Source organism: Pristiophorus japonicus, chromosome 12 (assembly GCF_044704955.1).
Source record: "Pristiophorus japonicus isolate sPriJap1 chromosome 12, sPriJap1.hap1, whole genome shotgun sequence".
NCBI lineage: Eukaryota > Metazoa > Chordata > Chondrichthyes > Pristiophoridae > Pristiophorus > Pristiophorus japonicus.
In genome coordinates this window covers 197,122,741-197,150,610 of record NC_091988.1, presented here as the reverse complement: position 1 = coordinate 197,150,610, position 27,870 = coordinate 197,122,741, and the positions used below count along the sequence as shown (strand labels likewise).

Here is a 27,870-nt window from a genome sequence, read left to right as displayed (position 1 = left end):
TAATTTATCAAGTCGGATGATAAACTGGTTTTTATTGCCAGTGACAATATGAAGGCCAGTGCAGGTACAATCACCAGGGTGACACGGTTTAACACCAAGTTTCAGTTACACGGAATTATGCCTTGTTGTTCCACAAATTAAGGAGGCTTTGCTTTCCTGCTGACCTTGGCGTCCGCTGCGTTTCCTGGCAAGCGTGTCAGCAGCCCATGTTGAGTTCCATGCGTGCCACCAGCTCTGTGACCAGGCCTTCCACCACTCTCGCCCTCATCTTGCCAATACTTAAGACTGCCTCGTGGTCAACCGCCTCGTTGCAGTCGTACTCCTTCGTCACCTTGTTGGTGATCAGGGAAAGTCCGAACACCCGCAGGCCGCAGTGCCTGGCAACGGTGACCTCGGGCACGGTGCTCATTCCTGCAAGGCGGGAGGCACCACAAGAAGTACATAAGAACATTAAGAAATAGGAACAGGAGTAGGCCATGCGGCCCCTCGAGCCTGCTCCGCCATTTAATACGATCATGGCTGATCTGATCATGGACTCAGGTCCACTTCCCCGCCCGCTCCCCATAACCCCTTATCCCCTTATCATTTAAGAAACTGTCTATTTCTGACTTAAATTTATTCACTGTCACAGCTTCCACAGCTCTCTGAGACAGCGAATTCCACAGATTCACAACCCTCTGAGAGAAGAAATTTCTCCTCATCTCAGTTTTAAATGGGCAGCCCCTTATTCTAAGATTGTGCCCTCTAGTGCTAGTCTCCCCCCATCAGTGGAAACATCCTCTCCGCATCCACCTTGTCAAGCCCCTGGGGAGCAGCACATTACCAAGCCGCTAACATTTGGCCCGCGTGATCTCCCTGGACTGGCTTTGATCGCCCGGGGGGGTGGGAGGTCGGAGAGGAATTATCTACATTTTTTTTCCCCCTTATTGGCGCTGGTTTTCCCCCCTGTTTTTTTTTTTTGCCTCTCCCCATAATGCGGGAGGAGGGGGGTGTGGGGAGTGTCTAGTCACGATGTTCCGGCCATCATGAGTGTGGGGCAGGCTTGATGGACCAGTGGGACTTTTCCTGCCCGTCATGTCCGTATGTTTGGAATTACATTGGGAAAAAGAAATCCCCTCTGCCAAGCTGAACATAATTTTAAAGAGGGGGACTCTTTCACATGACCATGAACAAAGAAATGGCAGACCAATTGAAACAAGTACTTTGGTTCGGTATTCACTAAGGAGGACACAAACAACCTTCTGGATATAAAAGGGGTCAGAGGGTCCAGTAAGAAGGAGGAACTGAGGGAAATCCTTATTAGTCGGGAAATTGTGTTGGGGAAATTGATGGGATTGAAGGCCGATAAATCCCCAGGGCCTGATGGACTGCATCCCAGAGTACTTAAGGAGGTGGCCTTGGAAATAAAGGATGCATTGACAGTCATTTTCCAACATTCCATTGACTCTGGATCAGTTCCTATGGAGTGGAGGGTAGCCAATGTAACCCCACTTTTTAAAAAAAGGAGGGAGAGAGTAAACACGGAATTATAGACCGGTCAGCCTGACATCGGGGAGTGGGTAAAATGATGGAATCAATTATTAAGGATGTCATAGCAGTGCATTTGGAAAGAGGTGACATGATAGGTCTAAGTCAGCATGGATTTGTGAAAGGGAAATCATGCTTGACAAATCTTCTGGAATTTTTTGAGGATGTTTCCAGTAGAGTGGGACAAGGGAGAACCAGTTGATGTGGTATATTTGGACTTTCAGAAGGCTTTCGATAAGGTCCCACACAAGAGATTAATGTGTAAAGTTAAAGCACATGGGATTGGGGGTAGTGTGCTGACGTGGATTGAGAACTGCTTGTCAGACAGGAAGCAAAGAGTAGGAGTAAATGGGTACTTTTCAGAATGGCAGGCAGTGACTAGTGGGGTACCGCAAGGTTCTGAGCTGGGGCCCCAGCTGTTTACATTGTACATTAATGATTTAGACGAGGGGATTAAATGTAGTATCTCCAAATTTGCGGATGACACTAAGTTGGGTGGCAGTGTGAGCTGCAAGGAGGATGCTATGAGGCTGCAGAGTGACTTGGATAGGTTAGGTGAGTGGGCAAATGCATGGCAGATGAAGTATAATGTGGATAAATGTGAGGTTATCCACTTTGGTGGTAAAAACAGAGAGACAGACTATTATCTGAATGGTGACAGATTAGGAAAAGGGGAGGTGCAACGAGACCTGGGTGTCATGGTACATCAGTCATTGAAGGTTGGCATGCAGGTACAGCAGGCGGTTAAGAAAGCAAATGGCATGTTGGCCTTCATAGCGAGGGGATTTGAGTACAGGGGCAGGGAGATGTGACCACAGTTGTACAGGGCCTTGGTGAGGCCACACCTGGAGTATTGTGTACAGTTTTGGTCTCCTAACTTGAGGAAGGACATTCTTGCTATTGAGGGAGTGCAGCGAAGGTTCACCAGACCGATTCCCGGGATGGCGGGACTGACATATCAAGAAAGACTGGATCAACTGGGCTTGTATTCACTGGAGTTCAGAAGAATGAGAGGGGATCTCATAGGAATGTTTAAAATTCTGACGGGTTTAGACAGGTTAGATGCAGGAAGAATGTTCACAATGCTGGGGAAGTCCAGAACCAGGGATCACAGTCTAAGGATAAGGGGTAAGCCATTTAGGACCGAGATGAGGAGAAACTTCTTCACCCAGAGTGGTGAACCTGTGCAATTCTCTACCACAGAATGTTGTTGAGGCCAATTCACTAAATATATTCAAAAAGGAGTTAGATGTAGTCCTTACTACCAGGGGGATCAAGGGGTATGGCGGAAAGCAGGAATGGGGTACTGAAGTTGCATGTTCAGCCATGAACTCATTGAATGGCGGTGCAGACTCGAATGGCTGAATGGCCTACTCCTGCACCTATTTTCTATGTTTCTATGTTTCTGTTGAGATACTACTGAACTGGAACTGAAATGTTCAATTTGTCACTATAGAAAGAAAGACTTGCATTTATATAGCGCCTTCAGGACACCCCCAAAGTGCTTTACAGCCAATGAAGTACTTTTTGAAGTGCTGTCACTGTTATAATGTAGGAAATGCAGCAGCCAATTTGCGCACAGCAAGCTCCCATAAACAGCAATGTGATAATGACCAGATAATCTGTTTTTTATGTTAGTTGATGGAGGGCTAAGTATTGGTCAGGACACCAGGGATACCTCCCCTACTTTTCTTCAAAATAGTGCAGAATTTTTATAGACTTAGTAAGCAGTATGCTCTATTGAGAGAGCTATATAGATTCTTTCTTTTTTTTTACTTCATTCTGGGATGTGGGCATCGCAGGCAAGGCCGGCATTTATTGGCCAGCCCTAATTGCCCTTGAGAAGATGGTGGTGAGTCACCACCTTGAATCGCTGCAGTCCGTGAAGTGCTGTTAGGGAGGGAGTTCCAAGATTTTGACCCAACGACGATGAAGGAACGGTGATATATTTCCAAGTCAGGATGGTGTGTGACTTGGAGGGGAACTTTGAGGTGGTGGTGTTCCCATGTCCCTGCTGCCCCTGTCCTTCTAGGTGGTAGGGGTCGTGGGTTTGGGAGGTGCTGTCGAAGAAGCCTTGGCGAGTTGCTGCAGTGCATCTTGTAGATGGTACACACTGCAGCCACGGTGCGCCGGTGGTGGAGGGAGTGAATGTTTAAGGTGGTGGATGGGGTGCCAATCAAGCGGGCTGCTTTGTCTTGGGTGGTGTCGAGCTTCTTGAGTGTTGTTGGAGCTGCACTCATTCAGGCAAGTGGAGAGTATTCCATCACACTCCTGATTTGTGCCTTGTAGATGATGGAAAGGCTTTGGGGAGTCAGGAGGTGAGAAAACTCACTGTAGATTACCTAGCCTCTGACCCGCCCCTGTAGTCACAGTATTTATGTGGCTGGTCCAGTTAAGTTTCTGGTCAATGGTGACCCCCAGGATGTTGATGGTGGTGATTCGGCGATCGTAATCCCATTGAATATCATGGAATATGGTTAGACTCTCGTTTGTTGGAGTGGTCATTGCATGGCACTTGTGTGTCGCGAATGTTACTTGCCACTTCTCAGCCCAAGCCTGAATGTCGTCCAGGTCTTGCTGCATGCGGGTATAGACTGCTCCATTATCTGAGGGGTGGCGAATAGAACTGAACACTGTGCCATCATCAGCGAACATCCCCACTTCTGACCTTATGATGGAGCGAAGGTCATTGATGACTCAGCTGAAGATGGTTGGGCCTAGGACACTGCCCTGAGGAACTCCTGCAGCGATGTCCTGGGGCTGGAATGATTGACCTCCAACCACCACAACCATCTTCCTTTGTGCTGGGTATGACTCCAGCCAGTGGAGAGTTTTCCCCCTGATTCCCATTGACTTCAATTTTACTCGGGCTTCATCCCACACCCAAATGCTGCCTTGATATCAAGGGCAGTCACACTCACCTCATACCTGGAATTCAGCTCTTTTGTCCATGTTTGGACCAAGGCTGCAATGATATCTGGAGCCGAGTGGTTCTGGCGGAACCCAAACTGAGCTTTGTAAATCATGTGTTAGGCCAGAGTGTCTGGTAGTGAGGGGCTGTTTGTTATAATTGAGACTTGTATTGTAATTTTGATCAGATTCAGGCTCTGATATCTTAACAATTGGCCAGAAGGCAGTTAGTTTGAAAAACAAAAAGTCACCTGGCAGTTTTTCTGTACTATCAGTATGTTTATTTACTTGTACCTAATCTGACATCTTCAGTTCACTACTCTATTTCTGTTTGTGCCTCCAATCAGTCCTTGTGCTATTGTTCTGTCGCCAATCCTTCAGTATCTGTCTCCCTCTATTTATAATCGGTCATTGGGTTTTTCTCTCTCTAATCACCCACCAGGGACTCAGCACAGGCTAAGCATCTCCATCATAGAAACATAGAAAATAGGTGTAGGAGTAGGCCATCCAGCCCTTCGAGCCTGCACCGCCATTCAATATGATCATGGCTGATCTTGCAACTTCAGTACCCCATTCCTGCTTTCTCTCCATACCCCCTGATCCCTTTAGCCGTAAGGGCCCCATCTAATTCTCTTTTGAATATATCCAACGAACTGCCCTCAACAACTTTCTGTGGTCGAGAATTCCACAGGTTCACAATGGGTCATGTGACTGTGGAGCGGCTAATCAGATCCTGGAGCACGTCATCGAGCACTGCCCTCAGAGGGAATTCGCAGGCAGCTTACAAGATATCCACGCTGTTACACCGGAACCTTTGGTCTGGCTATCCGACTTAGATATTGAGGTTTGATTTGCTTTGCTACTACTGTACGAAAGGAGAAGACCCCACACAGACCAGGGATCGGTGACTTTACCCAGTAAACCATTGGGGAACCAGGGCAGACCACGGATCGGTGGCTTAACCTAGTAAACTCACAGAGGGAGACTCATAAAAACAGTACAACTTCTGAGCGTGCGTTAGTGTTTGGTGAGGCTGTTGACTCAGTGAAGTTTTGTACCCGTGGCTGACAGTGGGCTAATTAGCTATCGTAACATTTTATTGTAACATTAAGGGACAGAGTGTAACCATTTTTGTCCCGTCCAATACAAGGCACTTTGGTTAATGGCGAAGGTCCTTCCTTTATAACAGTGTCTCGTCTAATCTCTGCCACGCCAATGTCACCTGTCCATGTCCATTCATGTGCCCCTTCGAACCCAAGTCCATTACCTCTATCTCCTTTATTCTTCTCTTGACCCCTGTTGGGCCTTTCTCTCATGTCACCTCTTCAGTCATGCCATGTTTAAATTTTTCTCTCCTGAATACTTTGCCCACCTCCCACACACCATCAGCATCCATCTGCCTTCCTCCTCTCTTGCTGCCATTTGGTACTTGAGTTACCCCTTTGATAAACCCACAGCTTCCCTCTCCATCTATTCTCTGAAGGGCTCACAGAGACGCTTGGCATTGCCTCTTTACGAGCAGCAACCCCAAACACTACAGTCCTCCTCTTTGCTGACCTTCCTGCCCCTCACTTTATTTCCCTGCAGGATGTCCATTCATTGACCAACAAGCCCCATGCCATCCACAACCTACTTGATGATGATTGCATTGGCATCCTGGCTTTAAATTAAACTTGCACATCCCTCTATCTCCAATCCTTCATTGTACATCCCTCTATCTCCAATCCTTCATTGTACACCCCTCGATCTCCAATCCTTCATTGTACATCCCTCTATCTCCAATCCTTCATTGTACATCCCTCTCTCTCCAATCCTTCATGGTACATCTCTCCATCTCCAATCCTTCATTGTACATCTCTCCATCTCCAATCCTTCATTGTACATCCCTCTATCTCCAATCCTTCATTGTACATCCCTCTATCTCCAATCCTTCATTGTACATCTCTCCATCTCCAATCCTTCATTGTACATCTCTCTATCTCCAATCCTTCATTGTACATCCATCTATCTCTAATCCTTCATTGTACATCCCTCTATCTCCAATCCTTCATGGTACATCTCGCCATCTCCAATCCTTCATGGTACATCTCTCCATCTCCAATCCTTCATTGTACATCCCTCTATCTCCAATCTTCAGAGTGTTCTGTCCTCCAATGCTTTGTTCCTGTCTCTCCTTCCTTGCAGTCCTGATCCTTTGTGTCTGATTGCAGCTTTATTGAGCTCCTTACTTGTATCAAAAGTATTTATCTTGGAGATTTATTTCTCTGGTTTGAAGCTTCCATCCCATATTACATGCCAGGTGTTGAGTAATTTTGAAGGGAAACATTACTGTTGGAAAGTTATTTGTGTACCTTTCCACCATGTTGGTAACTACACAACAACAACAACTTGTGTTTATGTAGCGCTGTTAACATAGTGAAATGTCCCAAGGTGCTTCACAGGAGTGTTATGAGATTAAAAACATTGACGCCGAGCTGCATAAGTAGAAATTAGCACAGGTGACCAAAAGCTTGGTCAAAGAGGTATGTTTTAAGGAGTGTATTGAAGGAGGAAAGAGAGGCAGAGATGTGGAGAGGTTTAGATGAGGGAGTTCGGAGCTTGGGGTCCAGGCAACAGAAGGCACGGCCACCGATGGTTGAGCGATTATAATCAGGGATGCTCAAGAGGGCAGAATTAGAGGAGCGCAGACATCTTGGGGGGGGGGGGGGGGGCGTTGTGGAGCCGAAGGAGATTACAGAGATAGGGAGGGGCAAGTCCATGGAGGGATTTGAACATAAGGATGAGAATTTTGAAATCGAGGCGTTGCTTAACTGAATGCCAATGTAGATCAGTGAGCACATGGGGTGATGGGTGAGCGGGACGGTGTGAGTTAGGACACGGGCAGCCGAGTTTTGGATCACCTCTAGTTTACGTAGGGTAGAATGTGGGAGGCCAGCCAGGAGTGCATTGGAATAGTCAAGTCTAGAGGTAACAACGGCAGGGATGAAGGCTTCAGCAGCAGATGAGCTGAGGCAAAGGTGGAGATGGGCGATGTTATGGAGGTGGAAATAGGTGCCTATGTGGTTGAAAGCAAGGTTGCGAACAGTGTGGTTCAGCCTCAGCCAGAAGTTGGGGCAAGGGATGGAGTCAGTGGCTGGGGAACGGAGTTTGTGGCAGGCACTGAAAACAATGGCTTCGGTCTTCCCAATATTCGGATACCTTGGTTGCCATGCAAGCCCACCACGTATTGCTTTCGGTGTACAAACCATGGTAATAGTCATTATTATAAGAATTAGGATCAGGAGCAGGAGTCGGCCATACGGCCCCTCGAGCTTGCTCCGCCATTCAATATCACGGCTGATCTTCGACCTCAACTCCACTTTCTTGCTTGATCCCCAAATCCCTTAATTCCAAAAATCTAGCGATCTCTGTCTTGAGTATACTCAATGACTGAGCCTCCACAGCTCTCTGGGGCAGAAAATTCCAAAGATTCACAACCCTCTGAGTGAAGAAATTTCTCCGCATCTCAGTCCTAAATGGCCAACCCTTATCCTGAGATTTTTGACCACTAGTATTAGACTCTCCAGCCGGGGGAAACATCCTCTCAGCACCTATCTTGTCAGGCCACTTTTCAATGAGATCACCTCTGATTTTTCTAAACTGCAGAGAATTTAGGGTCATATTATGCTTGTGGGCAAGCTATATTTGTATGAGTTGTGCATTATTCTAGATATAATCGCACACTCTGAGCTACCTGTTAATCTATGTGGAACACAGGACTGACCTTGGTGTTATGCCTCCTTTTTGAAGCCCCTACTGTTGGAAACCCCAAGAGTGCAGGAGGTGAGGTGGACATAGTGGTTATGTCACTGGACTAATAATCCAGAGGCCTGGACTAACGATCTGGAGACTTGAGTTGAAATTGCATCATGGCAGCTGGGGAGTTTTCAATTCAGTTAGTTAAATAAATCTGGAATACAAAGCTAGTGTCACTAATGATGACCATGTAACTACCAGATTGTCATAAAAACCCAATCATCCTTTAGGGAAGGAAATCTGCCGTCCTTACCCAGTCTGGCCTACGTGTGACTCCAGACCCACAGCAATGTGGTTGACTCTTAACTGTCCAGCAAGCCATTCAGTTTTACCAAACCGCTATAAAGAAATATATCAGCACTGTGGGAGTACCTTCACCATTTGGACTGTAGCGCTTCACGAAGGCCACTCACCACCATCTTCTCAATGGCCAATAAATGCTGGCCTTGCCAGTGACGGCGATGCCCATATCCCAAGAATGAATTATTTTTTTTTTAATTCTGTAAGTGATGAGGTGAATCAGGAAGTGATGAGTAGATGATGCTAAACTTGGATTTAAAATCCTGAAGATTGCAGAGAGGAAAAATAGCTGAAGAGCGATCAGGAGTGCCAGAGTTTTCAAACCTGGGAAAGAATCAGTTAGAATAATTAGCTTTCATGTTTTAAAGATCCAAAGAGGAGGAAGTGTTTCTGAGTTGGCGGTTTTGTAGCTTAGGACCAAGAGAAGAAAGTTCAAAAGAGAACTGATTATAGTGGTCTCAACAAAATAGAGAAATAGAAGACAGGTTGCAATGGAAAGAGAAGAGGTTCGAGGGCTAAGGATGGAGTATTGTGTCCAATTCTGGGCACCATGCTTGAGGAAGAACGTGAAGGCTTTGGAGATGGTATGGAAGAGATGGTATGGAATGGTTCCAGGGATGAGGGATTAGGGGGCTAAACGGAGAATCTAGGGCTGTTCTCCTTAGAGCAAAGAAGGCCAACACAAGATTTGGTAGAGATGTTTAAAATTATGAAGGGTTCAGACAGAGTCAGTAAAGAGAAACTGTTTACAATGACAGAAGGGTCGAAAACCAGAGGGCACAGATTTAGGTTGGTTGGCAAAAGAACCAGAGGCGACATGAGGAAACACTTTTTTATGCAACGAGTGGTTAGGATTTGGAATGCACTGCCTGATAGGGTGGTGAATACAGAGACAATTGTAGCCTTCAAAAGGGAATTGAATAAGGAAAAAAAATTGCAGGGATATGGGGAAAGAGCAGGGAAGTGGGACTAACTGGATTGTTCTTCGAAAGAGCCGGCGCAGACTCGATGGGTCGAACGGCCGCCTTCTGTGCTGTACTATTCTGTGATTTTATGAGGGAAGGGTCACACATCACACGACAACAACATTTTTCTTGTATCCCATCTAGGATGGCAGGAGAAGTGTGAGAAGTAGGATCTTCAGACGTGGGAGCAATATTCAAGTCTTGGACGGACTATAGCTTTATGGAGGTCGCTGAGAGCAGAAGGAGTGTCTGATGTGAAAGAGGAAGCCAAAGCTCTTTGAGGTGGTTTTTTAGCAATGGTGGGTCTGAGAGAGTTCCATTTAGATGCTGAAGAAGCAGCAAGGCCAAACATGTCAGCTGACTAAGACTGCAGCTCAGGGTTAGTTGCTACTGAGCAGACTTGTAGTGGGCATGAAGTACTTCCATTTGGAGAACTGCAGAAACACAATTTTCGTTACTATATTGAAGATGGTATGGCTGTAACCCAGAGGTTGTGGACGAGCAGGCCAGAGGTTTGGGACGTCATGAGTTCGTGAACAGCGCGACATAAATGCAAGTCTTTCTGTAGCCTGCGATTGACGAATCGCGTACAGGTTAGTATGAACTACCTTACCCACAGCATCAGCTCCGAGCTTGTGAAGAAGACGCGCTTCAGCAATCGTCTCAAAGCTGGGGCCTCCAACCATGCAGTAGACGCCTTCATGTATACAGTCAGAGTGGTCGATCTCCCTGCTTATATCCAGAGCCAGCTTGCCGAGGCTCCTGTCATAGGCATCAGACAAACAGGGGAAGCGGGAACCAAACCTACAAACAAGAACATCTCAATACTTCATTTACTGATTCTTCTGCCTCTTCTTTTCTGCCCCAAGCTTTTCTCACACCTACAAAAAAACACTGCTGCAGAAAGATTATACAGTGCCTAGAATAACATCGTATTTACAACACAGCAACAGGCCACTCCACCCAACAGGACTATTCCGGTGTCTATACTCCACATGAGCCTCAACCCACCCCTCTTCATCTCACCCAATCAATATTACTTTCTGTTCATTTCTCCCTCATCCAGCTTTCCCTTAAATGCATCTATGCAATTTGCCTCAGCCACTCCCTGTGGGAGCGAGTTCCACATTCGCACCACTCTCTGGGTAAAGAGGTTTCTCCTGAATTCCCAATTGGATTTATTAGTGACTATCTTATATTGATGGCCCCTAGTTTTCGTTTCCCCACCAGTGGAAACATCTTCTCTACTTCTACCCGATACAGCAGATAAGATGGGCAGTGGCCAGTTGTATTTTTCTGGTTATTGGGGTCCAATGTGGCTGAGTGGGTAGCACACTCGCCTCTGAGCCAGAAGGTTGTGGGTTCAAGTCCCACTGCAGAGACTCCAGCACGTAAATCTAGGCTGACACTCCCAGTGCAGTGCAGTCCTTCGGATGAGACGTTAAACCGGAGCCCCTGTTTGCTCTCTCAGGTGGACGTAAAAGATCCCATGGCACTATTTCGCAGAAGAGCAGGGGAGTTCTCTCCTGTGTCGTGGGGCCAATATTTATCCCTCAACCGACGTAACAAAAACAGATAATCTGGTCATTGTCACATTGTTGTTTGTGGGAGCTTGCTGTGTGCAAATTGGTTGCCATGTTTCCCACATTACAACAGTGACTACACTCCAAAAGTACTTCATTGGCTGTAAAGCTCTTTGGGACGTTCAATAGTCATGAAAGGTGCTATATAAATGCAAGTATTTGTTTTTATGAATTTGCTTATTATACCCAATCATCTGTTGCATGCCAGTGTTCGGGAGTATTTATATTGGAAGTCCTCCTTCCCACAGTATTCTTAATTGACGGTGTATCCTTACTATGGACACTTTATTTGCCATATACGAGTTTCCATTAATAACTGTGACAGTGGATAAGTACATCAACGTACCATACAAAGCATGGAGTGTGAAAAGCGTATCGAGCTGCCTTCCAGGCATGACCATGAACTTTATCCCACTCATTTAAATCTCCATCCACTCATTGAGGAATAGATAGAGTAAATAAGGAGAAACGGTTTCCACTGGCAGAAGTGTCGGTTAAAAACTGGGGAGCTCTATAGCGACAGTTTAGTAAAAAGCAATGCTCTATAATTTTATACAGAAAAAGTACATATCCTTGCTCAAAACAAAAAAGGTTTATTTTCACCAGTATGTAAACCTTTACCAAGATGCCCTACCCCAAATACTATGGAAAGGAGAATCGGGCAGGGTGTATAACACACGCTCGATCTGCCAATACCCATACAGCGCCCCGGTCAAGGTTGAATTTTAACCCCTAAGTATAACAGGCTGGGGCTCTTTGCTCTAGAAAAGAGAAGGCTGAGGGGTGACCTGACAGAGGTCTTTAAAATACTGAAGGGTTTTGATAGGGTAGAGGTAGAAAAGACGTTTCCACGTGTGGGCGAGACCAAAACTAGAGGCCTTCAATACAAGATAGTGACTAATAAATTCAACAGGGAGTTCAGGAGAAACTTCTTTACCCAGAGAGTGGTGAGAATGTGGAACTCGCTGCCACAGGGAGTGGCTGCGGCGAATAGCAGCAATGCATTTAAGGGGAAGCGAGATAATCACATGGGGTCGAAAGGAACAGAAGGTCATGTTGTTAAGGTTAGATGCAGTCGAATGGAAGGTGACCCCTGTGGAGCATGGATCTGTTGGGCCGAGTGACCTGTTTCTGTGCTACAAACTCTATGTAATTCTACGCAAAAGAAAAATTGAAAGGGAGCTGGGGGCAAATGTAAAGCGTCTACGGTATCGACCTGAATGGTTATGTACCGTTCATCATTGGGTCCGCAGAGAGGATGCTGCCCAGCGAAACCTGGAATATTAATGTGATCCTTAATGATCATGATGTCTCCTGTGTTGTAACCATCGGCAATTGATCCTGCGGCGTTGGTCACGATCAGGACTTCAACACCCAGCAATCGGAACACCCGGACTGGAAAGGTCACCTCGGGAAACAGGGAGAGAAAACATATTTTTAATCCTGTTCGGTGTTGTTGTGTATGCATGCCTGTTTTCTGTGTGATGTCTGAAATACTGTTGTGCCACATTGAATGTACACACCTTACCGGTACACGAGAGGGTGCTGTTGCTGGAGACCTAGGGGTTGCCTGCACACAGCAGGTAACCCAATATAAAAGGGAACTCGCAGCTTGTTGTTGGCACTCCGGAGCTGCTAATAAAGGACTGCAGGTCTCGTGGAGTCATTACCAAAGGTGCCTACATACACTACAGGTGTGACCACTGCTGACCTTCACAGCTTTTGGCACATTCAACGCCTGATGAGGTGAAACCATTTGGGTCATCATTGAGTACATCTGAAAAATCCCAGACTCACCAGGATCTCATTCAACAGTCAGAGTTCTGTCGAAGATACTGGTGTTTGGGTGCGATCAGAAGAAAATCTTCTCACCAGGTAGGATTGCCATCTTTGGGCCAAGTCCAGAGCCCACATCCTACAAACTTGTATAGCCTAAGATTGGCATCAAGTAATCACCATTCCTTTACACATCTCAGCTTCTCTCCTATTACCTTCAACCTCCAAGGGAATGGTTTGGCCCATCCCAGCTCACTGATGAACCTGTATAAAACACTCGTTCGGCCTCAACTGGAGTATTGTGTTCAATTCTGGGCAACGCACTTTAGGAAGGATGTGAAGGCCTTAAGGAGGGTGTAGAAAAGATTTATTAGAGTGGTTCCAGGGTTGAGGGACTTCAGTTACGTGGATAGACTGGAGAAGCTGGGGTTGTTCTCCTTCGAGCAGAGAAGGTTGAGAGGAGATTTGATTGAGGTGTTCAAAATCATGAGGGGTCTGGACAGAGTAGATAGAGAGAAACTGTTCCCATTGGCGGAAGGGTCGAGAACCAAAGGACACAAATTTAAGGTGATTGGCAGAAGAACCAAAGGCGACATGAGGAAAAATCTTTTTATGCAGCGAGTGGTTAAGATTTGGAATACACTGCCTGAAAGGGTGGTGGAGACAGACTCAATCGTGACTTTCAAAGGGGAATTGAATAAGTACCTGAAGGAAAAAAATCTGCAGGGCTACAGGGAAAGGGCGGGGGAGTGGGACTGGCTGAGAGCCGACACGGGCTCGACGGGCCGAATGGCTGACCGGGAGCTGAATTGGGGGGGGACGCGGCGGGAGAGAGCCGGACCGGAAGCGGGAGCTGAACGGGGGGGAGGGAGCCGGAGCAGGAGCTCAAGAGGAGGGAGGTCCAATCCTATCTTCACTGCCCCAGTGAGCCCATTCGGCCAGGGCTAGGGGCGGCGTGCTTCGGGCCCCTCCCACTCAGCCTCGGTGGCCTGGAGCTACTGCACATGCGCGCACACTCTAGCGCTCATGTACAGAGGTCCCGGCATTGTTTTCAGCGCTGGGACATGGCTCGGCCCCCGACCCCTCGTGCTGTGCTGTGCCAAGGGCCTGGAACGTTCCAGCAGCGGAGAGAATACCGAGGTAAGTTTTAGGCACGTTTTGAGCGCGGAAATCAGGTGTGGCTCGTGGCCCCGTTCAAGGCGCGGCCCGAAACTTGACCCCTATGATTCTATTCAAGCCTCTTGCGCATCCCTCAATTTCATTGCTACTTCATTGGCGGCCGTTCCTTTAGCTGCCTGGGCCCTCTCTGGGATTCTCTCCCTAAACCTCCCCGCCTCTCCACCTCTCCTCCTTTAAGATGCTCCTTAAAACCTACCTCTTTGACCAAGCATTTGACCATCTGTCCTAATATCTCCTTATGTGGCTTGGTGTCAAATTTTGTTTGATAATCGTTCCTGTGAAAGCGCTTGGGGACATTTTACTACCTTAGGGACGCTATATAAATGCAGTACAGTAGATAGATTTATCCCTTAACCAACATCGCTAAAAACAGATGATCTAGTTATTATCACATGGCTGCGTGTGGGAGCTTGCTGTGCGCAAATTGGCTGCCACGTTTCCTGCATTGCAACAGCGACTGCACTTTAAACGTACTTCATTGGCCACACCGTGCTTTGGGACGTCCTGAGGCTGTAAAGTACGACATTGAAATACAGTGACGATTGCTGTGAATGGCCGTCACCTTCGTGTGGTGAGTTTGCAAGGAGGCTCATTTATAGGAAATGTAAAACGATGCTGTTCTTTCTGCAATGTTTATGCTGAAGCGGCCTCTTGACCTGGTGCACTGTGATTGGGCAGTGTCTGACGAGACGACCGCTAACAAGGACTGCATCACAAATAACACAAACAACTTGCATTGATGTAGCACCTTCCACGACCACCGGACGTCTGAGCGCTTTACAGCCAGTTAAGTACTTTTTGAAGTGCAGTCACTGTTGTAATGTAGGAAACACGGCAGCCAATCTCGTAGAGCAATTACACACAGCAAGCTCCCACAAACAGCAAGGTGATAATGATCAGATCATCTGGTTTAGTGATGTTGGTTGAGGGATAAATATTGGCCCAGGACACCGGGGATAACTCCCCTGCTCTTCTTCGAAATACTGCCATGGGATCTTTTACATCCACCTGAGAGAGCAGACGGGACCTCGGTTTAAAGTTTCACGCAAAGACGGCACCTCCGACTGTGCAGCACTGCACTGGAGTGTCAGCCTAGATTTAAGTGCTCAAGTCTCTGGAGTGGGACTTGAACCCACAATCTACTGACTCAGAGGCGAGAGTGCTGCCCACTGAGTCACGTTACCTACCTCATGCGGCAGGAATTGGAGGACGTTGCTGTCATGTTTGTAACCTTCACATAACTGTAACCAATATGTAACAACACTGTACACTGTATACAACTGTGAAATACACACCTTGACCACAGGGGGTGAACTTGTGGGAGACACTCCTCACCTGGTCAGCCAGGTACTTAAAGGGAGGTTCCACGCAGGCTCAGCACTCCTTGGTCCTGGGAATAAAGGTGCAGGTCATGAGTGACCTTGTCTGCAGTTTATGCCTCGTGTGATTTTGTAATACAGTGCAGAGATACTACAGTTGCCATTACCTTTGCGAGTGGGTATCCTTCGAACATGTGGAAACGCCCCTGCATGCAGACACACGTCTTGCCCTTCAGCTCTCCAAATATCAGCTGACCAGCATGTCCCTGCACTGGATAGAGAAATAGAGGACAATCAGCAGCATACCGCAAGAAGCTCGCAACTGTTCCTAACCCAACAAGTTATATAGCGCCTTTAATGTAGCAAAACTATCGAAGGTGCTTCACAGGAGCCTTACCGGCTGAAGGTACAGCCGCCAATGGAGCGATGACAATCGGGGATACACAAGTGGTCGGAATTGCAGGAGCTCAAAGATCTCAAAGAGTTATAGGGCTGGAGCAGGTCACAGAGATGGGGAGGGGTCGAGGCCATGGAGGGATTTAAAATCGAGACATTGCCGGACAGGGAGACAATGTAAGTATGTAAGCTTCTTCTTCATTCACGGGATGTGGGCGTCGCTGGAAAAGCCAGCATTTATTGCCCATCCCTAGCCTCAGCCCTTGAAAAGGTGGTGGTGAGCCGCCGCCTTAAACTGCTGCAGTCCCGTGAGGTGAAGGCCATATAGGTTTTGATACAACTGAGTGGTTTGCAAGGCCATTTCAGAGGGCAGTTCAGAGTCAACCAGGTTGCTGTGGGTCTGGAGTCACACATAGGCCAGACCGGGTAAGGGCGGCAGATTTCCTTCCCTCAAGGGCATTAGTGAACCAGATGGGTTTTTACGACAATCCGGTAGTTTCATGGTCACCGTTACCAATACTAGTTTTTTTAATTCTAAATTAAAATCCCCCAGCTGCCATGGTGGGATTTGAACTTGTGCCCTCACAGATCATTAGTCCTAGCCTCTGGATTGTTAATCCAGTAAGATAACACTATGTCATCATACCGAATTAGATCATGAATGAGGATGACTACTCATTCTGCCGCACCCAATCCACCCAGAACAAAGCAACAGTCGCTAATAGTGGGACCCAGTGTTTCTTAAATGATCCCAGGGTTTTAACTCCATTGGCCTATTTGGAGGTTCTTTCCCGATGTTGGTTGCTCCTCATGTGAAAAAGACCCTCTTTCTTCCGTCCTTTGTTTGCCTTTTGTTAGTTTTGCACTTGTCCGTCCTGTCCTACTGTCTAACTAGAACAAGTTACCTTTTCTATACGGTTTAGTATTTTATAGATCTCTATAAAATCTTTAAAGGTGGCAGGGCAAGTGGATAAGGCTGTTAAACAAGCCTATGCGATCCTTAGCTTTATAAATAGAATACAAAAGCAAGGAAGTTACGGTAAACCCTTATAAATCACAGGTTAGCCCTCAGCTGGAGTATTGGCCCAGAGTTCCCAGTCGTCTGCTTCCCGCGGGCGATCGAGGGAAAATCTTTAAAAAGATGCGCACTTACCTTATCCTGCTGCGTCCACACAAGTTCCCGGTCCTGAGGCCTCCACTGACTGCATGTCGGGACGTGCGCAGGGCTGGAGCTGCAGTCACATGGCTCTGGGCAGCCAATCAGGTAAAGTATGTTCTCATTCATAATAATGGGAACTCCATAAATTGGAATTCCCATTATTATGAATGAGAAACAGCCCCCAAACACCCAAAACACTAATAAAAAAAACAGAAAAAATACACCACATATTTTTATTAATTTAAATTACATTTATTTATGTATTATAAAAAAAATATTTTTTCCGATTTTTACAAAGTTTTTAAAATTAGGGTTTAAAATAAACTTACCGTGGTGAGGAGTATTTTTAACAATAAAATGTGTTTTTATAATTTTATTTTAAAATGTTTTTGTGTATTTTAAAACTCTTATGCCCGTAACAGTAGGTTATGTGCCTGCTTTTATCAGGCGCAAGAGTTTTGAGGACATTTGCTGGGCAAGATATGGATAAATACCGCAATCTTGCCCTTGCAAATGTCCTCGCTCCCAAGATGCGGAGGATGGGTCGAGCTCCAGTTTGACAGATTGGAAAAGCCGGTTTTCAGCGCATGCGCATTGTGCACTGAAAACCGGCTTTTGCAATGCCTTCCTGGGTCTGTGCACACTCGTATGGACCCGGGGAGGCCGGAATTGCTGGGCCATTGTGTCCAATTTTGGGCACCACACTTTCTGGGTAACCACAAATCACAGAACTATTGTCTCCAAACATAGTCCCAGTGCACAGAACAATCTGTCCACAAGCTGGTAAAAACAGAGAGACAGACTATTATCTGAATGGTGACAGATTAGGAAAAGGGGAGGTGCAACGAGACCTGGGTGTCATGGTACATCAGTCATTGAAGGTTGGCATGCAGGTACAACAGGCGGTTAAGAAAGCAAATGGCATGTTGGCCTTCGTAGCGAGGGGATTTGAGTACAGGGGCAGGGAGGTGTTACTACAGTTGTACAGGGCCTTGGTGAGGCCACACTTGGAGTATTGTGTACAGTTTTGGTCTCCTAACTTGAGGAAGGACATTCTTGCTATTGAGGGAGTGCAGCGAAGGTTCACCAGACTGATTCCCGGGATGGCGGGACTGACATATTAAGAAAGACTGGATCAAGTGGGCTTGTATTCACTGGTGTTCAGAAGAATGAGAGGGGATCTCATAGAAACGTTTAAAATTCTGATGGGTTTAGACAGGTTAGATGCAGGAAGAATGTTCCCAATGTTGGGGAAGTCCAGAACCAGGAGTCACAGTCTAAGGATAAGGGGTAAGCGATTTAGGACCGAGATGCGGAGAAGCTTCTTCACCCAGAGAGTGGTGAACCTGTGCAATTCTCTACCACAGAAAGTTGTTGAGGGCAATTCACTAAATATATTCAAAAAGGAGTTAGATGTAGTCCTTACTACTAGGGGGATCAAGGGGTATGGCGAGAAAGCAGGAATGGGGTACTGAAGTTGCATGTTCAGCCATGAACTCATTGAATGGTGGTGCAGGCTAGAAGGGCCGAATGGCCTACTCCTGCACCTATTTTCTATGTTTCTATGTTTCTATGTTTGTTTCTATGTTTCTTTCTCGCAGTGGCTTAATGATTAAACGCACTGCGCCATACAGTAAAGCAAAGTCCCTGGTTCAAACCCGAATCTGTGATAAATTAACTGATTTCAGCTGAGCCATTGAAATTTCCCATCATTGTGCTGGTGAAGGGAAAGATTGGTCAAAGTCCCCACTCGCTAATTAGTGGCTGGTCTTGGAAGTGCCTACATATGGTCATTTGAGCAAGACGCTGGTAGCAATGGTGTGAGTCATTGCTTTCAAGGCAGGAGAGGAAAAAGGGAAAAGCATTGCCAGAACATATGAACAATGACGGACATCTAGCCTGTCCTCGGACAATTGCGATTCTATGATTCTATGGGGGAGAAATTTGGCTGCTTAGTGCCTCTAGTTAGCGCCGGGTGGGGGGGGTCACTAACCGGGTGAATCCCGCTCCGCCCACGTAACGCCAGCGATAACTGTTAGCGCCTCGGCATCTTTCGGTGTGCAGATCGCGACGTCAATGAGTGTGCAACGCTCGCTGGACACCCGATCTGCAAACGTGAGTAGCGCCCCGCCCCCGCCTCGCACCGACAGTGTCAGGGAGCGAAGGCGTGAACCAGCCGGCTGGCGGGACGATACTTAACTGGATGCGCCCCAGTACTTTCGTTCCAAAGCTCAGTTATGCGTGCCCAAGAGCGAAGGATGTATCTGCAGCCAAATAAAGGCTGCTCGGTTCCCGGAGTGTTGCGGGCCGTCAAAGGACTTTGCATTTCATCCCACGGCATATGGCCGTTCTGCTCTCCCCGAATCACTGGGGGCGGGTGTGCAGACTCCAGTGACCCTCCCCTTAGTGGGTGTAAGGCGCCTTCAGCAACGCTCACTCCCGATTACACAACACCTCATATTCGTTATCGCTTGGAGCCTAACGCCACTCAGCTTTGCCATTAGCGCCTGATTTAGCGCTCCGCTGCATTCTATAAGCGCTGAGACTGAATTTCACGGGCGTGGAGATTGATTAGTACCTGGCACAAAACTTACAATTTTTCAAAAGTAAACGCCCCAACCGGGGCGATACTGAATTTCTAGCCTTATGAATCCACTGTCTGACTCAATCGTGGCTTTCAAAAAAAATTGGATAAATGCCCGAAGGAAAAAATTTGCAGGGCTACGGGGAAAGGGCGGGGGAGTGGGACTGGGTGAGATGCTCTTGCAGAGAGCCGGCAGGGCTCGACGGGCCGAATGGTCTCCTTCTGTGCTGTAACCGTTCTATGATTCTATAATTCTATGATTCTTCTACATGTGCATCAAAATATATAAGCTCCTCACCCCACCCGAAAGATGTGATCTCCTGGGAGAGGTGAATAAAGCAGATAAAAACCCAGATCAATTTGGGCGGGGTGGGGGGGAATCTGGGAAATTTCTCTCCGACCCTCCACCCATCGAGACTAGTCCAGGGGATCACTCTGCCCTGATTCATGCCGTGCAGTACCTACCTTTTGTACCAGAGGATCTCCGGCCCTGCCAAAAAGAGGTCCAGTTCTCACTTGAAGAAATTCAGTGAATCGCTGTCTATCCACAGGTCCACCACTCTCTGGGAAAAGATCTACCTCCTGACATCTAACCGAGATCCGACCTTATACAACCCAAAATTGTGACCCCTGGTCCCCAATTATCTATTTATTTGGAAATATAAATTATCTGTAATTCTGAGTAGTGCTTTTAAATGAATGGAAATTGCTCAGAATAAATAATCGAATCATAGAATGATACAGCACAGAAAGAGGCCATTCGGCCCATCATTTCTGTGCCGGCTTCTTGGAAGAGCAATCCAATTGTGCGAGGCCCCTTGGGGAAGAGTGATCATAATATGGTAGAATTCTTTATTAAGATGGAGAGTGACACAGTTAATTCAGAGACTAGGGTCATGAACTTAAGGAAAGGTAACTTCGATGGTATGAGACGTGAATTGGCTAGAATAGACTGGCAAATGATACTTAAAGGGTTGACGGTGGATAGGCAATGGCAAATATTTAAAGATCACATGGATGAACTTCAACAATTGTACATCCCTGTCTGGAGTAAAAATAAAACGGGGAAGGTGGCTCAACCGTGGCTAACAAGGGAAATTGAGGATAGTGTTAAATCCAAGGAAGAGGCATATAAATTGGCCAGAAAAAGCAACAAACCTGAGGACTGGGAGAAATTTAGAATTCAGCAGAGGAGGACAAAGGGTTTAATTAGGAGGGGGGTAAATAGAGTATGAGAGAAAGCTTGCTGGGAACATAAAAACTGACTGCAAAAGCTTCTATAGATATGTGAAGAGAAAAAGATTAGTGAAGACAAACATAAGTCCTTTGCAGTCAGATTCAGGTGAATTTATAATGGGGAACAAAGAAATGGCAGACCAGTTGAACAAATACTTTGGTTCTGTCATCACAAAGGAAGACACAAATAACCTTCCGGAAATACTAGGGGACCGAGGGTCTAGTGAGAAGGACGAACTGACAGAAATTGTGTTAGGGAAATTGATGGCATTGAACGCTGATAAATCCCCGGGCCCTGATAGTCTGCATCCCAGAGTACTTAAGGAAGTGGCCATAGAAATAGTGGATGCATTGGTGATCATTTTCCAACAGTCTATCGACTCTGGATCAGTTCCTATGGACTGGAGGGTAGCTAATGTAACACCACTTTTTTAAAAAGGATGGAGAGAGAAAACGGGTAATTATAGACTGGTTAGCCTGACATCAGTAGCGGGGAAAATGTTGGAATCAATTATTAAAGATGAAATAGCAGCACATTTGGAAAGCAGTGACAGGATTGGTCCAAGTCAGCATGGATTTATGAAAGGGAAATCATGCTTGACAAATCTTCTGGAATTCTTTGAGGATGTGGATGTAGAATGGAAAAGGGAGAACCAGTGGATGTGGTGTATTTGGACTTTCAAAAGGCTTTTGACAAGGTCCCATACAAGAGATTTGTATGCAAAATTAAAGCACATGGTATTGGGGATAATGTACTGATGTGGATAGAGAACTGATTGGCAGACAGGAAGCAGAGTCGGAATAAACGGGTCCTTTTCAGAATGGCAGGCAGTGACTAGTGGGGTGCCGCAGGGCTCAGTGCTGGGACCCCAGCTATTTACAATATACATTAATGATTTAGATGAAAGAATTGAGTGTAATATCTTCAAATTTGCAGATGACACTAAGCTGGGTAGCGGTGTGAGCTGTGAGGAGGATGCTAAGAGACTGCAGGGTGACTTGGACAGGTTAGGTGAGTGGGCAAATACACGGCAGATGCAGTATAATGTGGATAAATGTGAGGTTATCCATTTTGGTGGCAAAAACACGAAGGCAGAATATTATCTGAATGGCGGCAGATTAGGAAAAGGGAAGGTGCAACGAGACCTGGGTATCATGGTCCATCAGTCATTGAAGGTTGGCATGCAGGTACAGCAGGCGATGAAGAAGGCAAATGGTATGTTGGCCTTCATAGCTAGGGGATTTGAGTATAGGAGCAGGGAGGTCTTATTGCAGTTGTACAGGACCTTGGTGAGGCCTCACCTGGAATATTGTGTACAGTTTTGGTCTCCTAATCTGAGGAAGGACGTTCTTGCTATTGAGGGAGTGCAGCGAAGGTTCACCAGACTGATCCCCGGGATGGCAGGACTGACATATGAGGAGAGACTGGATCGACCGGGCCTGTATTCACTGGTGTTTAGAAGGATGAGAGGGGATCTCATAGAAACATATAAAATTCTGACGGGACTGGACAGGTTAGATGCAGGAAGAATGTTCCCGATGTTGGGGAAGTCCAGAACCAGGGGACACAGTCTAAAAATAAGGGATAAGCCATTTAGGACTGAGATGAGGAGAAACTTCTTCACTCAGAGAGTTGTTAACTTGTGGAAATCCCTGCCGCAGAGAGTTGTTGATGCCAGTTCATTGGATATATTCAAGAGGGCGTTAGATACGGCCCTTACGGCTAAAGGGATCAAGGGGTATGGAGAGAAAGCAGGAAAGGGGTACTGAGGGAATGATCAGCCATGATCTTATTGAATGGTGGTGCAGGCTCGAAGGGCTGAATGGCCTACTCCTGCACCTATTTTCTATGTTTCTAATTAGTCCCACTCCCCCCTGCTCTTTCCCCGTAATGCTGCAAATCTTTCCTTTTCAAGTATTTATCCAATTCCATTTTGAAAATTACTGTTGAATCTGCTTCCACAGCCCTTTCAGGCAGCGCGTTCCAGATTACAGGAACTCGCATTAAATATTTTTTCTTTATCTCACCTCTGGTTCATTTGTCAATTTTTTAAAATCTGTGTCTACTGGTTACTGACCCTTCCGCAATTGGAAACAGTTTCTCCTTCTCTCTTCTATCAACACTCTTGAATATTTTGAACGCCTCTCTCAAGTCTCTTAATGGGCCCCCAATAAATCATGTTCCGTACCTGTGCTTTGTGGAAAGTTGGGAATGTCGGTGTATTTGAACGTTTCCTGGTTTGCGAGTGCCTCTGCGAGCGTTCCCAGTCCGGAGCCGCAGATTATCGCCACCTTTGGTCGATGTTTGGTTCTCGATAGCAGCCACTCTGCTGTCTCCTGGTAGGTCTCATAGCTGAAAACATTCTCACGGTTAAATAATTACCCACAGTAATGTTTTTTCAAACTGGGATCTCAAGGATGTTCTGGGACTATCAAAGTTCTATGCATCCGGAACCAGGCAAGACTGCAGCTAGTCTACTTGGGTGTTTGTATTGTAGATTTTCTTCCTGTTTATTTGTATTTTTTGATTTAATAACATAATGGCCCAGAAATTGCTGGAGCGGGGCATCTTACGGCGTGCCCCGTAAGTTAGATTCATTTTCCTCACCCTTCAGCTCGACAATTATTAGCACCTTAACTTGCTGGCAGCGCGAGCCGATAACTTGGCATCTGGGCCCTCGGTGAACGATGGAACCAATTAAAAATCTGGAAGAACAATTTACTACCTGCAGGAATGAGACTCCACAGTTTCAATTGTTCTTTTCTGGGTCAGAGAGGTTGGGTGGCATTGCAGGAACATAAACTCATCATTAAAAGGGTCCTTACGCCACTGAGTACCAGCCCTAACTTTCTGCGGCGAGTTTAACCTGTAGCTGACAGTGATTGGGACCTGAAGGTATGTGCCATTATCCCTTGATTCCCCTAGAGACCAAAAATCTAGCGATCTCAACCGTGAATATACTCAACGACTCAGCATGCACATCCCTTTGGGGTAGAGCATTCCAAAGATTCACAACCCTCTGAGTGAAGAAATTCCTCCTCATCTCAGTCTGGTGTAGCAAGACTCAGGCCCAGTGATCATGAATTCATTTCAATAAATATGGTAATTTGTGATAATCTAGATAAACACTTGAGGGGGCAATGGAATAGAAGGATATGCTGATGGGATGAGATGAGGTAAGGGTGGGAGGAGGCTCGTGTGGAGCATAAACGCCAGCATGGACCTGTGGGGCTGAATGGCCTGTTTCTGTGCTGTAAATACTGTGTAATGCAGTTTAGGGCAAATGGACGAAAACAAATTAAAATCAATGTTGAGAGATGGAAGAGGTGGCCCATCACTGACTCGATTTCACTCAGCATGTATCGAACTCTCCACATATTCATGACATTGTTCTCAAACACCACACAAAACATAGATCAGAATATCAGCTAGACGTAGTGATACCATACAGAATAATAACTGGAGTCTCGCGCACATGAATCTATGGCACAGAGGGTGGACAGATTGATTCATCATCTGGTTGGGTCTGGGAGCAATAGTTATCAGCTCTTGGCAAATGTTCAGGAAGTCGAATTGAATGGCCTGTTTCTCTGCTGTAATTCTATGTAATGTAATGAAAGTTGCTATTTTGTCATGGAAACTCAACTGGTTCACTAACGTCCTTCAGGGAAAGAAATTTGCCACCCATGGTAGCATCGTGGTTATGTCACTGGGGCTAGTAATCCCGAGGCCTGGACTAATGATCTGGAGACACGAGTTCAAACCCACCACAGCAGCTGGGGAATTTAAAATCAGTTAATTAAATAAATCTGGAATAAAAAGCAAGTATCAGTAAAAACCCAACTGGTTCACTAATGTCCTTCAGGGAAGGAAATCTGCCGTCCTCACCCGGTCTGGCCTATATGTGACTCCAGACCCACAGCCATGTGGTTGACTCTTAACTGCCCTCTGAAATGGCCCAGCGAGACACTCCATTGTATTCAAGAAGGTGGCTCATCTTCTTGAAGGTAATTAGGAATGAGCAATAAATGCCAGCTTTGGCAGAGACGCCCACATCCCAGGAACTAATTAAAAAAAAAAACTCGGTCTGGCTGACACGTGACCCCCACTCCCGCTCCCTGAGCTTGATTCTTCATGCCCTCTGCAGTTCTCTCCCAAGCCGCTCAGTTGTAGAAACAACGTCCCAGGAAGAAGGAACGACAACTGCTGCCATCTTGTCAGGGCAACCAGGGATGGGCAATAAATGGGACCTTGCCCGCAATGACGCGTCCCGAGAGCAAACTTTGTACAAAAAAAACGGACCGGCATGATGAGGACAACAGAAAAGCAACTACATTGGGAAAGCAAGTGATGCAACAGTCAAACAAATCTGCAGCGAACCTAGGGATCGCCAACTCTGTCTGGTTGGGCGTGTTCCTGGGTGTTTCATCACATGACCTCTCACAGCCCCACCCGCCATTGGTCGCCCAACACATCCATCATCGCGGAGCCCCGACTTCCCACAGCCAATCAGAAAGTGAATAGACACTTCATTAGCCATAGTGGATGATGCTTGGCTGTCAGTCAAACAACCTGTTGCCCATCTCCAATACTGTTATGACTAATAAAAAAAAGTGTTCAAAGAAAATGCTAAAAACACACAATATATTTAAATTTCCCCTGAAGGTTCCCACCAGGTTGCTCACTGCAGTGTTCAGGAGATCAATCTTCAATTTCTGGAGACTCCAGGCTCAATCCTGGAGGGTTGGTGACTCTAAACTAACCTTAAACTGGCTTCAGCCACAAAGAAGGGACATGAGTCCGTTCCCCCCCTGCCCCCCCACTCCCCCCCCCCACCCCCCGTGCCGGAGGTGAGGATCCTTTAACAGCCGAGGAAACTGCCCAAAGAGCAAAAGAAAGGGGGGTAACAGATGTGAAAGAGAAGGCCATCTAAAATCCTCAGTCAAGGGGGAGGATTAAGACCCGTTTGGTATGTGAGGGGATGATGGGGTGTGGACATCGACCCAAGCAAAACCCCACAGCAGTAAAGATAAAATCTCCAAATCCCCAACTGAAAGAAAGAGTTAATATTTTACTGGCAAGATCTGGTGAACCAGTTTAAGAAATGGATGAGTGGCAGGCTATACATTCAGTTATTTTTTTTTAATGATTCACGCCTCATCACACTTCTGAAATAACAAATGGACTTTCATTCTTGGTGAGGATGAAAATGTTATCAAAATATTTCTTGGTGCCGCCCCACGAGGTTACAAAGACGGCTGGAGCAGGAAATATAAAATTAACACTGGGGGAGGAATGTAGTGTGACCATCTCTGGGTTGGACAAATGCCAGGATGTTTCATCACATGACCTCCCGCCACCAACTGCCCCGCACCCCCCCCCCACTCAGGCCATTGGTCGCTCGACACATCCATCCTCACGGGGCCCCGCCTTCTCGCAGCCAATTGGAGAGCGATCAGAATCTTCAGATTGGAGGCTGAAGTGAATCGGGGGGGGGGGGGGGGGGGGGGGAAAGATTTCTTCTGCTTGTCCTTTCTTGCAGCATTAGAAACGCATTCTTTCAGAATGCTTTTACGATGTCGCTAATACAAGAAAGAAGAAGAAGAAAGAAAGACTTGGATTTATATAGCGCCTTTCATGACCACCGGACGTCTCAAAGCGCTTTACAGCCAATGAAGTACTTTTTGGAGTGTAGTCGCTCTTGTAATGTGGGAAACGCGGCAGCCAATTTGTGCACAGCAAGCTCCCACAAACAGCAATGTGATAATGACCAGATAATCTGTTTTAGTGATGTTGATTGAGGGATAAATATTGGTCAGGACACCGGGGATAATTGCCCTGCTCTTCTTTGAAATAGTGCCACGGGATCTTTTACATCTTTCTAAGAGAGCAAGTGGGGCCTCGGTTTAATGTCTCATCCGAAAGACGGCACCTCCGACAATGCAGCACTCCCTCAGCACTGCACTGAGAGTGTCAGCCTAGATTTTGTGCTCAAGTCTCTGGACTGAGACTTGAACCCACAACTATTCTGACTCAGAGGCAAGTGTTCTACCTGCACTCGATGGTAGAAATTTTGCTTCTGTACTCTTGGAAAACCCCAGAGCACAACATTCTGTCATTTAAAATTAAAAAGAGGACATAATTCACGGGCTGGCAATACACAACGCGCTTCTAGTGTGCATTGGAAGCAAATAAATGGAATTTTTAATCTGTAGCTGACAGTGATTGGGAACCTGAAGGTATGTGACATTATGCAACGTGACGTACAATCATGTTACTAATATTCTTCCAGTGTAGGAAGAGGAAGAGGCCATTCAGCCCCTTGGGCATGTTCCGCCATTCAATGAGATCATGGCTGGCCCACACCTCAACTCCATTTTCCCGCCTTTGTTTCCCCAACAAAAATCTATCGATCTCAGTAGGTTATCCTCAAATGAACTATTCAATGTACTTAATAAACAGAAAGTGACGATTGATAGTGAGATATACCGCACTAAACAGCAAGTAATTAGGAACTGTCTTCAGGATCTTTATCGTGGCCAGGACTACTGTCTGTGAAGGGACAAGCCGTACTGGACACACCTCCACCTGGGCACAGAATTGTGTGCACAATGCACCGTATACCACCTGACTTGCCGTGAGCAACACCAATGGGAGATTCACCGGGACATCAATTCAAATGATAACTTACCGGATCAGCTCTTCCGAGTGCATCATGTCAAATACAAAGCCTGCTTCTTGAGCTCTTCCAAGGAAAGATTCTTTCAGACAATTCTTCAGCAGCTGAGTAAGGAGGCACGAACACTGTTTGCTGTGTGACTTCCCACCGCTTCACCGGCCCAGACTTTCAATTTGTATCTTTAAAAAAAACTGGCATCCTACTATGATGCCAAGTGATTGGTTCACGTAAGCTAATGTAAGAATATGATTGGCCGCGGTGAGGGTGGAGTGATTAATTGTTAAATGCAATAATTTTTTTTCGGAGCAAGAAAGATACTCACTCAAGTAAGTGCATGTGACCAGCAATTAAATGGCCTTGGGTCAGTTGTAATCGAAAAGACACTTTGTAGTATAGAGTTTAGTCTTTTTGCACTTCCTTGTAGACTAGCCAACTGAGAAAAGTTAAGTTCCTTACAGGTT

General features: G+C 46.4%; 1 protein-coding gene across 1 annotated transcript; it reads right to left on the bottom strand.

The window, feature by feature from the left end:
- Nucleotides 1-41: 41 nt before the first annotated feature.
- Nucleotides 42-27,551, bottom strand: pnp4a (purine nucleoside phosphorylase 4a). The gene is made up of 6 exons (XM_070895126.1): nt 27,422-27,551; nt 22,919-23,082; nt 15,522-15,625; nt 12,313-12,488; nt 10,111-10,301; nt 42-411 (listed from the first exon to the last, which is right to left on the bottom strand). The coding sequence occupies exons 1-6, from the start codon at nt 27,445-27,447 to the stop codon at nt 197-199; spliced, it is 876 nt and encodes a 291-aa protein (XP_070751227.1). The 5' UTR covers nt 27,448-27,551; the 3' UTR covers nt 42-196.
- Nucleotides 27,552-27,870: the final 319 nt, after the last annotated feature.